The 13,399-nt window shown below is 33.5% G+C and overlaps 1 protein-coding gene across 2 annotated transcripts in view; it reads left to right on the forward strand.

Annotated features, from left to right (window-relative positions):
- Nucleotides 1-10,553, forward strand: part of ST8SIA1 (ST8 alpha-N-acetyl-neuraminide alpha-2,8-sialyltransferase 1) — a 116,064-nt gene extending 105,511 nt beyond the window's left edge. Inside the window, exon 5 of one of the 2 annotated variants that reach the window (XM_011381576.1) lies at nt 9,511-10,553. In XM_011381576.1, the coding sequence (XP_011379878.1) occupies nt 9,511-9,997 (487 nt within the window). In that variant the 3' untranslated portion in view covers nt 9,998-10,553. The remainder of the gene's footprint in view (nt 1-9,510) is intronic. The other variant, XM_011381577.1, reaches the window with a different exon arrangement.
- Nucleotides 10,554-13,399: the final 2,846 nt, after the last annotated feature.

Raw genomic sequence — 13,399 nt, forward strand, 5'->3', positions numbered from 1 at the left:
GTATCCATTGTATGGTATAACTATTTATTTCACCATTCCCTTAGTGATGTACATATAGGTTGTTTCTAATTTTCTGCTTACTTCAGCAAATATTCATGAATATTTACTTAGTATCATGTGCCAAGCATCCTTCTTGGTGCTGTAGATTTGGCAAGAAACAAAACAAGGTCCCCCTTGTGGACATTCAGGAAGACACAAATGATAAAAAAGGCATATGTATAATATACACATACATGCATGTGTGTGTGTGTATGTGTGTGTGTGTGTGTGTGTGTATCTATATATGTATGTATGCATGTGCGTGTGTGTATATATATGTGTGTGTGCGTGTGTGTGTGTGTGTGTGTGTGTGTATAAAATAATATGTTGTGTAGTGATAGATACTATGAAGAAATGCCACAAAGGCAAAAGCACCTTCTCTGAGGTGCTTTTATTTGAATCAAGACCTAAGAGAAATGAGGAGGGTTGCTCTGCATATATCAAGGGCACCAGCTGAGAACCGGAAGAGCTGGGTCAGTAGGTGTGTGTACTGAAAGTGCCGAATGACCTTCTAAATTGTCTGTAACAATTTATACTCCCATGAGTATAAATGGGAGTATGAAAGTACTCATTTCTCACACTTTTTAAAATAATTATTTACATGTTTCTTAATTTTTACCAATTGGATATATGGAAAACTGCTCTTTTGCTGTAGTTATAATTGGTATAAATTTTATATTTGTGATTGTGCATATTTTAATATTGGCCCTGTGAATTTCTTATCTCAGACTTGGCAGTTCCATATCATTGTTCATTTTTCTATTGTGTTATTTGTATATTTGTTATTAATTTTTAATTTTTGTATTCCAGATACTAATTCTTTATATTTTATAAACATTTCTTTCAATCTGTTGCTTGTCTGTTTAATTATGTAAATTTTTTCTTACAGAAATCTTTAATTTTGAACCAGTCATTTTTATCAGTCTTTTATGGATTTTATGTTTAGTGCCTTGTTTAACAAGGCCTTTTGTAAGATATTAAAAATATTTCTCATGCTTTCTTCTAATTTTATAATATCTTTAATTTATCTTAGTTTTAATTATCTGAACTTAATTTCTGAACAGTGTGAAGTAAGAATTTGTCTTAGTTTCTATTATTTGGTTAGCCAGTGGTCCTAGTATGATTTTTGAAAGTTGATTTTTTTATGATTTGGTTTGAAATGTCACTTTTATAATATAGGAAATCCCAAGATATGCCTAGGTTCATTTGTAGACTCTGTCTCTTGTTCCATCATATAATGTCTGTTCTTACCTCAGTCTCATTGTATTTTTATTACTATGGCTTTATAATCAGTTTCATTATTTGTTAATTCCTCTCTGTTTGTTACTCATTTGTCAAAAATTGCCTTAAGTGTGTATACTGATTTACTTTTCATGTGACTTTTAGAATCATCGTATCAAATTTTGATGATAATAACATTGGAAGTTTTGTTGAGATTGCACTGAACCTATACATTTATTTGGGGAGATACCTTTCCATATACATTATTGTCACCATAAAAATGTTATATATTCACTTTTAGCTTTATTTCAAGGTATTTGGGTACATTGTTTCTATTACAAAGGAAGTTAGATATTTTATTATGTCTTTCTAAAATGTGATTGGTATTGAAGTGAAGCTATGATTTTTTTTTCAAGACTTTATTTTTTTTTTTTTTAGGAAAGTTTTAGGTTTATAGCAAAATTGAGAGGAAAATACAAAGATTTCCCATATGCCTCCTACCCACGCACACATAGACTGTCCCATTATCAGTATCTCCACCAGAGCTGTGCATTTGTTACAATTGATGGACCTACATCAACATATTATAATCACCCAAAGTTCATTATTTACATTATGGTTCACTCTTGGTGTTGTACATTTTATGGGTTTGGACAAATGTATAACGACATGTGTCCATCATTATGGTGCCATGTGATGTATTTAAATTGCCCTTAAAATCCTCTGTGCCCTATCTCTTCATCCCTTTCTTGCCTTCCAATCCCTGGCAACCACTGATCTTTATAGTGTCTTCAAGTTTTGCCTTTTGCAGAGTGTTATATAGTTGGAATCATACAGTATGTAACCTTTTTATACTGGCTTCTTTAACTTAGTAATATGCATTTAAGATTCCTCCCTGTCTTTTCATGGCTTAATAACTCATTTCTTTTTAGTGCTGAATCATAATCCATCATATGGATTTAACAGTATCTATCCACCTACTGAAGGAAATCTAGGTTGCTTTAAATTTTGGCAATTTTGCATAAAACTAAGAATTATGAATAAAGCAGCTATCAACATGCTTGTGCAGGTTTCTGTTTGAATATAAATTTTCAACACTTTTGAGTAAATACTAACGAGTGTGATTGTTGGATTGTATGGTAAAAGTATGTAATTTTGTAAGAAATTGCCAAACTGTCTCTCAAAGTGGCTGTACCATTTTGCATTTCTTACCAACAACGAGTGAGAGTTTCTATAGCTCAACATCCTCACAAGCATTCTATATTGTCAGTGTTCTGGATTTTGGCCATTCTCATAGATGTGTAGTGTTATCTCACTGTCATTTTAATTTGTATTCCTCTGGTAGTGTATGATGTGAAGCATTTTTCATATGCTTATTTGCCATCTGGCGAGGTGTCTGTTAAATGCCTTGGTCCATTTTTTAAAAATATTTTTATGTTGAGTTTAAAGAATTCTATGAATATTTTGGATAATAGTTCTTTATCAGCTGTGTCTTTTGCATATATTTTCTCCCAGACTGTGCCTTGTCTTATTCTCTTAATATTGTCTTTCACAGACCAAGTTTTTAATTTTAATGAAGACCAGCTTATCAGTTATATCTTTTGTAGATCATGCCTTTGGTATATCTAAAAGTCAATGCCATAGCCAAGACCATACAGGTTTTCTCCTGCTACCTTCTAGAAGTTTTTTACTTTTGCTTTTTCATTTAAATCTATGATCCATCTTGAGTTAATTTTGCAAAGGATGTAAGGTCTGTGTCTAGATTCATTATTTTGCATGTGAATGTCCAGTTATTCTAGCAGCATTTGCTCCACTGTATTGCCTTTGTTCCTTTCTCAAAGATTAGTTGACTGTATTTATGTGGGTCTATCTCTGGGCTCTCTATTCTGTTCCATTGATGTATTTGTTCTTTTGCCAGTACCACCCTGTCTTGACTATAGCAAGCCTTGAAGTAGGGTAGTGTCAGTCCTCCAACTTTGTTCTCTTTCAATATCGTATTGACTATTCTAAGTCTTTTCCCTTTCCATATAAATTTTAGAATCAGTTTGTTGATATCCACAAAATAACTTGCTGAAATTTTGGTTGGGGTTACATTGAATCTATAGAACAAGTAGAAAGAACTGATATCTTGACAATATTGAGTCTTCTTACCCATAAACATGTAATATCTCTCTATTATATTTAGTTCTTTGATCTCATTCATTAGAGTTTTGTAGTTTTCTTCACATAGATCTCACACATATGTTAGACCTATGCCTAAGTATTTCATTTTTAAAAGTGCTAATGTAAATGTTATTGTGTTTTTTATTTCAAATTCTACTTGTATATTGCTGGTAAATAGGAAAGCAGTTGACCTTTGTATATTAACCTTGCATCCTACAACCTTGCTATAATCATTTATTAGTGTCAGGAGTTTTTTGTTGATTTTTACATACTTGAAATATCTTTTAAAAGATTTTTTTCTAGTGCAGTGTATGTATCGTTATGTTGTTGACTTCTCATTTTATTTTATTTTATTTCTGATATTACCCGTATGATAATTATTTTAATATATTTTCTTTTGTGATATACTGTATGGTCATTTTTAGAAATTTTCTTTTTATGTTTGAAAGTAATCGACTTTTTCATTGAAGACTCTCACTATGATTGTGGATTTGTGAATATCTGACTTTTAATCAGTTTTGCTATATATATTTTGAAACTATCTTGTTAGGTGCATAAAGTTTCTTGAGTATTATATTTTTTAGTGGTATTGTTCATTTGATCAATATAAATTGCTTTATGTTTTTATGATTAAAATTTTTTAATTTCCATTTTTACCAAAATAGTACATGTACATAGTTTAAAAAATCAAATAGTATTAAAACGGGAAGCTTAAAATGGAAAGCAGCAATCTCCTATCTTATACTCCTGTAAGTAATGTTCTAAGACTTTCAACTTCTCTAGCTGTTTTTTTCTTGTTACATTTGAAAGCAGCATGCTTACTTACAATTTAAAGTTTTTTCATTTATCTACTGATTTCTTATGGAAAAGGTTTATCTTTTTTAAAGCACTCTTCACAGTATTCCCTCCTCCCCCTATACACACTTAAAATTTTTGGCCTTTCAATTCAGTTATATCACAATCCAAATCAATAGTCAGTAGTTACCTTAGTGTCTACAATAAGTACTATTCATATCCGAGACAAAAAAGTCTATTGCAAGTATTTAACATCTTCAACTTTTAATTTTTCCCCAGAGCAAATAAAAGTTTTCCTTGCAACAGACACTAATTCATCTCCATACTCTTGCTGGAGCTACAAATCTTCTTTCGTTACTGCCAACATGTTAGTTTATCAAGGGCACTTTTTTGTTGTTGTTAAGACATTGTTTCAGGATCCATTTTTTTATCTCACTAGAATGTGATTGATGGCTTTCGAGGCCTGCTGTGTAGCTGCTATCCTGGAGCTTTTCCTTTATTGTTATATGTTTTAATTACCAATAGCTCTTTCTTATTACGTAAATTTCCTTTTCCTTTTTATAGCATACTACTCTTACTTCATAGATGCCATAATTATTAATATTTCTAAACAAACTAATTACACATTTTTTTAAGAGGATTTTTTTTTTTTTTGGTCCGTTGAATAATCTTGGTTTCCTCTGAATTCTTTTGTTCTTTATTTTTGTTCTCTGTCTCTCATGCTAGAGACTTTCCTTCAGTCTCCTGATCTTGACTGTCTGTTCTTGTTTGGCAACTGGAAGCTCTGTGCAAAGACCGAACTTGTTAATAGTTGGGCTTTACTTTCAGGTGACTCCCAAACGTCATTATCTACAGGTATGTCTTTTGGCCTGTCAGTTTCAATATTCTACTTGAGAACTGTAAGCTTTGCTTCCAATATTGCATGAGTTGAAAAGATTCCCCAGTTTCTTCTAGGCTGGGCTAGCTATCTGGGCATGGAGTCACTATTCCTTCCTAGCGTCTGACATCCACTACCACCACCCACCATACACACACACACAGTGATACTTGACTAGTTCATGATTGTATGGTTCAATCCACCTGAAAAACCCTGATGACCCATAATCTTAATAACTGTGTTGAATGTTCCGAGATACTCACCTTCTCTAGTATCTCCTGTCTTTAGGCACAGGGCACTTCTACCATCTAGAACAATGCTTGGCAAGTTAGTTTATGCTCTGGTTTCCTTCTGTAAGCTTTCTGTAAGTTTTTCAGAGGTAGCCTAGGTTTGGGGATTCACTGAGTGTTGCCTTTTTTGTCAGGGAGGATGTAGATTTTTAAAATCATTTTTTTCCTCTTGTTTCTAGAGATTTGCTGAAGGAGGAAAGAGCTGGACCCTTACTTTTCCTGATTCTTTTCATTTTGCACCTTGACTAGCAACCTGAAAAATGAACATTTTAACATTTTTTATTAATTGCAATTTCTTTTAGATTGTCTCTGTTTTTGTCCATTTTCATGTCACTATACTAATATATTTAGACTCAATAGTAACCTTCTATTTGTTATATTTGCTGAAATGTTTTTCAGTTATTTTCTCTTTATCTTAGTTATCTTATTTCTCATAGGATTGAAATTTCACATCTTGACATAATCAGTTTTGTCAATATTCTCCTTTGTAGAGAATATTTTGTAAATGTCTGATAAGGTCACAATTATTTTTAGCTTTTCTTGTAATGTAGACTTTAAATATTTATCTTACTTATCCTGAAATTATTTTATAATTTTCTTATCAAGTATGAATCTATTCTCCTCCAATTTACAAATTGTTAACTAGTTATCTTGACATTATTTAATTTAAAAAATTTCATCATTTATCTTTCTAATGTCACATATTGCATTTATCCATAAAATGTGCTATATTTCTGCTTTCTGCTCTGTTCTACTGATGTCTTTTCTATTTCATGCCATATTCATTATATTACTTTTTATTTTTAATAATTCATTGGCTGATCTGATTTCATTTGCTTCTTTTTCAATTATTATTTAATAGTTTTTCATTCATAATGTAACAACTATTCTGAGCTAAGTTATTAAATTTTAAGTGTGAATAAGAGTTGTCCTTTGTCTTTAAAGAGTACATATTCCCAAAGAGTGTGGTCAGTCATATTGAGGAGTTCCAAGAAGACATCTTTGAAAGATCAAGTTGTAAGGAAGGAATAAACTTTTGAAGGAAAAGCTTAAGTTGTATCTTGCTATATAGAAAGAACTTCACCAGGGCAATGAATGTATGAGCATAAAGGAATCTATATATCCAAAAAAAATGTAAGCAGGTGCCCATACAGAGATGGCTGGAGTGTTGGGTGAAGGCATGGAGAGTAGCTGAGTATGAGGCTGGAGAGATAAGCTGGAGCACCAATCTTTTACATTTTTAATTGAATTTCGTAATTATTTGGTGAAATTCAAAACCATCTTTAATAAACTCGTGATCAGGATAATATTCAATATATTAGATATACCATAAATAATTATTTAATTGAATTGAGTTCTTAATATCATTTGTTGAAGAATGGGATAGATAAAAGTAATAAAATATACAGTATAGACTGTTTTTTAAGTGTCAATAAAATTAAGAGTATAGTAAATCCAAGATGTGTGTTCTTTTTCAAAGTTAAAACTGAAGTAGAGAAGACTACCCTCTGCAAGAATAGTCAGTCAGCTTTAAGACAGGGCACACAAAATCAGTTGCCCTGATTTTATCATGGCTATCTAATTCTCATTAGTATGTTGTCCACTACAAAAATAGGGATAAGTTCCATCAGCCAGCAGAATCTTGTGGAATAGTAGTCATTCTTCACAGCAATATGGAGGCAGTTCCTTAAGGGAAACAAAAGGAACAAATAGAAGTATACTAACTGCTCTAGAATGTTGATGGTGGAATGAAAGAACTAGAATATACTAGTTCTTTCTGGGAACAGTATGAGCATAGGAAGAATTTTATTATGTCCTAACAAAGTTTAAAAGACAGAAGGGAATAATTCAGTAGATATGGAGAGGCTGAATATTTTAAAGAAGGGAAACCTACTTGAGAACAAGAGTTCTTTAAAAAGTGTGATATAGCTTGTTCCAAGACACAGAGGGGACGAGGGAACACTTCTTCCTCTTAGAATTGCAACAAGGATAAAATTAGAAGATGAAAAGAAATAGATGTTGAGGGGTGGATGCAGAGAAGTAGACAGCTTACATTGTTGACTTTGATCTTCTAAAGAAGAATATCCCCTGGGCACCTGCATCAAAATCACCAGGGAGTGCTGGAAAAAAAATTCAGCTCCCTTGATCACTCTCATCAGAGTCCAGGAAGCTGTGATATTAGGTTATTTTAGCTAAAGTTTGAGACCTACTGCTCAAATGAAGTCGGTGATTATCTGCAGGTTGTGTCTACATGACTGGGAAAGCATTATTGTTTTAGAAAGAGAGCAGAAGATAGGGATGGGCAATGGGGAAAATAAAAAAAAATTCTAATCAGAGCCTATTTTGAAGTTGAGAATTGAGAATTTGTGTTGGAAAGGCTGGCTCAGCCCCAAAATATGGTTCACTGTGCTTCCATGACTACCAAGGCAGAGTGATTTCACCTAAAAACCCTGTGATCACTTCCCTATTTGTCAATGCCTGGGGAAAATTGCTAAAGCAGGCTGCTGAATCAAGGACATAAAGAAAAACTGAGTGATTCCCCTTCCTTTGGGCTTGAAAAACATACTTTTCTTGGCAGGCAGAGTTAATAACACTGATTACTACATAAAATCCTGTGGATTTGTGTATTCAGAATTTGGTTTCGCATATTTACGATGAGCCCTGCCAAAATGTCAGGCCAGACTCACCTCTGCTAGTTGTGGCTCAGATCCATTCTTAGTTGATGCTACTCCACTAGCACATCACCTGGGATGGGCCACTTCCTTGTGTCAAAGTAAATAAAAGTTGCAAGGCCCTAGTCTAATTCATTTTTTTCTCTTTTTTTTTTTTTTTACTTGAGCTATATAAGCAACCTCTTAACTGATCTCCAGGGCACCAGCCTCTTCCTTCCCCAGAATACCTTCTAAACTGCCAGAGTTACCTTTTTTGACATAAACTCACAACTAAACAAATGAAATATTTGTAGTCCAAATAGTAAGTGCTATAAGTACTCACTGCTGTGAAGGTTCTTCATCACCACAGAGTGAAATCCAAACAAATTAGAGATGCGCAAGTTTTTCGCAATATGCTTCATCTTCAACCACTACCTCCACCATTCCTGTCTGCTCATTACAAGAACAATAAATACCTTTGTCATTGTTTTAGTACCCTGTGCACCTTGTCAATGACCAAAGTGTCTCTTCTAGTTTAATTGCTGCTTTTGTTGTTTCCCCGAGAAGGTGCATTTAAATTTCATCTCTGTAGCTTTCTTGGACACCACGTTCCTTCCCAAGGTAGAATTTATTATTTTTTTCATCCGTATTTTGTAGTTCTTTATACAGATATCAAATGTCGCATTTAGAATATTAAATTGTACTCATTTATATTTTTGTTTCCACATGTGGACTTGAATTTCTTGAGAACAAAAATCAGGTCATTAAATTTTAATTCCCCAATGCCTGACACATAGGATGTATACCATCAATTTTATTTGAATATATCTGAACTTTCATTTTATGTAATCCAAAGTAAAAGAACATAGGAAAGAAGTGATCTTTGGCACAAGCAACATGGGTAACATTTAACATCATTTTATAATAGTAATGAGTCTTTTTTCTATGTAATATTATAGTTACGATATAGCATTGATTAATCTAATTACTCGTAGTATCATAAAATTTCAATGGGAAGAAATATTTTAGAGGAAGTTCCACTGATTTGCATGCAGATGAGGAAACCAGTCCTGTGCTTATGTTAGGCCACAGAAGTAGCTTTTATCAAAAGCCTATCCAATAACCAGAAACCTTTTGAATTCATGAGTATTAAACCATCTTTAAATTCCAGGCAAATAAATTCTAGGAGATAACAAAATGTGCAATGCACTTCAGTTCAGAGCGAGTCCCATTAAGGAATTTTAACCTGAGTTTAGAATGTTGAGGTGGAGAAAGCCAAGCTGGCTACATGATGAGAGATAATTGGTAAGTTCAAGGAAGATTTTAATTATAAGTGAGTATTTTTCATGGTTTTTTTTTTTTTTCTTTTGGTTGCGTTGACGTTATCTATCAAAGCTGTCAGAAGGACAGTAGAGTAGGTGTTTATACATTTCTTTCCTCCAGGTTTACTTAAGCCTCTTTTTCTCTACAATAGATTTCAGAACCTGCTGTGGTCCAGAAAGACATTTGTGGACAACATGAAAATCTATAACCACAGTTACATCTACATGCCTGCCTTTTCTATGAAGACGGGGACAGAGCCATCCCTCCGGGTTTATTATACACTGTCAGATGTCGGTGCCAATCAAACAGTGCTCTTTGCTAACCCCAACTTTCTGCGTAGCATTGGGAAGTTCTGGAAAAGTAGGGGAATTCATGCCAAACGCCTGTCCACTGGACTCTTTCTGGTGAGCGCAGCCCTGGGCCTCTGTGAAGAGGTGGCTCTCTATGGCTTCTGGCCTTTCTCTGTGAATATGCATGAGCAGCCCATCAGCCACCACTATTATGATAATGTCTTGCCCTTTTCTGGCTTCCATGCCATGCCGGAGGAATTTCTCCAACTCTGGTATCTTCATAAAATTGGAACACTGAGAATGCAGCTAGAGCCATGTGAGGATGCTTCACTCTCACCCACTTCCTAGGGACAGTGGGCAAAGGAAGAACTAAGCCAGGGTATTTTTGTTAGGTTTCTATGTGACTGCAAAAGGAAATCATCAAGTCGTTCCATGGATTTGCATGGGCTGCTTGGAAACAACAATGACCCAACAGAAACTCCACTTTTGATGTTGATTTGGAGGACAAATAGGAAGCCAAACATTCTCTGAAACATTTTATAGCACAGTGTGGATTTGTGCCTAATAATCTGACAACAAGATGTCGGTAAAGCACATTGACATGGGTTAAATCTAGAAGGTGCAGTTCACAAACAAGATGGAACTCTGGTTGTTGAAGCTGAAAAGTTAATCAAGGTAAAATAAAGGAATTGCCAGAGCAAAAGTATTGCTGGTTATCAATACAAAATGGCTTAATGAAAAAAAAAACAAAAAACAAAAAAACAAAAAAACCTACTTATGGAGACTGATATTAGAATTATAGATTTTTAAAAAATTATTATTTATTTTTGCTCTATTTAAGGGCAGTGAGTGGGTGATTGGGTAGATTTAAAAAAATCCCTTACTGAGTACTAAGAATATAAAACTGATATTATGATTTGTTGAACCAAGTCTATGTTAACTATAGTTTTCCTCCATTTAAAAAATGTTAAATAAGAATTGTTTTGTCCCCTTTTGTCAAGTCTACTTAGACAATGTGAAGCATTATTGAATTTAGACTCTGTTGATTCATAGTCTGGATAATTTGAGCCACTTTCCCTCCTTCTCTGAATTTAGGGCATAAACTCAATTTTAGGTCTGCATTATGTAAGACTGTTTGCATTATTATTATTATTTTAGTGCAAAAAGACTATAACTGTGAGTGCATTATTTGCATAATTGTCTTCATAATTTAAAGCACAGTGATATAAAGCTTAGTCTCTGGAAGACAGACTGGAAGGCTCATCTCTTTTCTATCTACTTTGGTATATTCAATCCAAGATAAAGCATATGTATGCACACCTACGAACATGCATATTTTCATGGACATACACACACATAAACACAAACACACAGTTAAACAAAGCTCATTCCTGTGCAACTATGAAAGCTGAACCTATATGACCTGGTCTTTCAAAAATCTGCAACCAGTGTTAGAGAGCCCACTACTCCTTGATATCAGACAAGCCAGCTTACTAGTTGCTGCTCATAATGCTCAAACCAGCATGAGATGTAAGCCTTACTTCCAAATGCTGACCCAAAATGAACAGAATTGTTTTACTCATTCTGACTCTCCCCAGCATCTCATGAATGGACCCTGTGTTGAGCATGGTCACACAAGGCAGGTTCATATAAGTAAAGGTATGCGAATTAGTAGCTATGTATTCTTTTAGTAGCAGGTAGGACTACTTAGAAAGCTAAACAAGCAGCCAGATATGTTTACCTATAAGAGAAAGGTAAAGAAAACCTTTTGTTGTCTTTATGCTTTGGGATGCCTGAATCTAAAAGGAGATACTAGAAATCACTATCTTTATTTAGTTGAAATATGACTGGTTGACATAACACAGATTACATTGATACTTAGTTAAGAATTTGAGAATATTGATTCTGCGCAGAACTGACTTGCTATTTTGATCCTATTTGGCAGCAAAAATGTAGTGAGAATGTAATATTGAGTGAGCTGTGTTAAATATTCACTATATGTTCAATCTTGAATATATTTCCTCTTTTGAGCTATTGTTATTATTTAATAATTACTCTAAAAAGGAATACATTTTTACTTATACGTTTCATCAGAAGTATAAAAAGACTAACCAAAAAACACATACAAATATTAATAAAGTATGTCACTCAAATTAGTGCTTTAATTGTTAAAATTGTTAAAGTGTAATTAATGAGCTTCATAAAGACCATGTATCACAGTTCCATTGAAAATACTATCTGGTAATGCTACGTCTTGTTATGATTCCTGGAATAGATATGTACAATGTTTAGTCTATAAATTTGTGGCTTCTGAAATGCAAAACCAAAATATCCCAAACTGCTAATGTTCAATTAGATCACTGCTTCTCAACTGTGGTGATTCTTCTCCTCCATCTGCTGACATTTGGCAATGTCTGGAGACATTTTTGATTGTCCTGATTTGACGGGTGCTTCTGGCATCTAGCTAAATATCCACAACGCGCAGGTCCCCCACAACAAAGAATTACCCAGTGTAAAATGTCAATAGTGCCAAGGTTGAAAAACCCTGGATTAGACTAAAATGATGATTTGATTGTTCTATATTGTCTTCACGTAAGGATACACATACATGGTTATGTCATTCAAAGTATGACTATAACGAGAATATTTTCTTAGAGTAGATTACAATTCGGCATTACTTTATAGTGACAACTCACAGGTTTGCTACTCATATTTCCTTTTCTGTGGTGAGATAGATGTATCTAAACTTAGGCTTGTGAGTGTGTATGTGTGTGTAGAATAAACTTATGTATCTCTATCCTTATTAAAATATATGTGTTCCTAAGTGAGGATCTCTCTAGAATTATCTTGCAGAGTACTCTGAAATACTCTGTTACTATTAAGAAATTGAATTCTATACTCTCATTATTTTATTCTGTTTTCTTGAAATTGAGGCCTTCAAAATTGCGCCGCATACTTTCCCAAATTTGCTTGATTATATATTTCATATTATTGACCCTTAAGATTCGACTCAGAAGATATTCAGGTTGCAGTAGACACATTCAATAAGAAAAATTTTATCACTTTCAAGGCAACTGCCAAGAGAGGGCATCACCCTCTAACATCAGTCTAATTTTTAAAAAGTTTTTTAGTGACAAAATTAGGTTGCTCAATGGGGGCGAAAAAGGGGGTGAAGGGACTGAAAATGAGTATCTGATGAGACTTTTTATTAACTCCATTTAAGAGTTGCATTGATGCTAAGGGTCATGAATGAAGATGACTTCTGTTTAATTTTAATTACACCAGTAAAATTAAGATAGGTGAAGGATTAAGTCATTTCATAAGAGAGAAAAATAATTTTTCGTATGAAAGCTTTTTATGTGGAAGAGGACATTAGACACATAAGCTTTATATAGAGTATTTGACCAATAGTTTATGTAACGTTGTGCATCTAAACTGTAATTAATACAAGAAGTTAAGGAGTGGTTCCTGGATTTTGTTTCTGTTTAGTTCACTTTTAGCTATTTTAACAAAGGTAAATGATCCAGAATGATCCAGATGATCCAAAATGACAAATATTCAGACAACACTTTGTATCTGACTTTGCCCTTCTTTTGGCTAAAAACTTTGTTTAAGTTAAATATTAATTGTACCTGAAGCAATGGACATCAAGGCTTTAAAAATTTACTTGGAAATTAAGTGAAAAATTCTAGGATTTTAAATTTGCCAAAAATATTCTTAGATTAGTCAAAAACTTTACAGGAGTATTAT

Source organism: Pteropus vampyrus, unplaced genomic scaffold (genome assembly GCF_000151845.1).
Source record: "Pteropus vampyrus isolate Shadow unplaced genomic scaffold, Pvam_2.0 Scaffold444, whole genome shotgun sequence".
Taxonomy (NCBI): domain Eukaryota; kingdom Metazoa; phylum Chordata; class Mammalia; order Chiroptera; family Pteropodidae; genus Pteropus; species Pteropus vampyrus.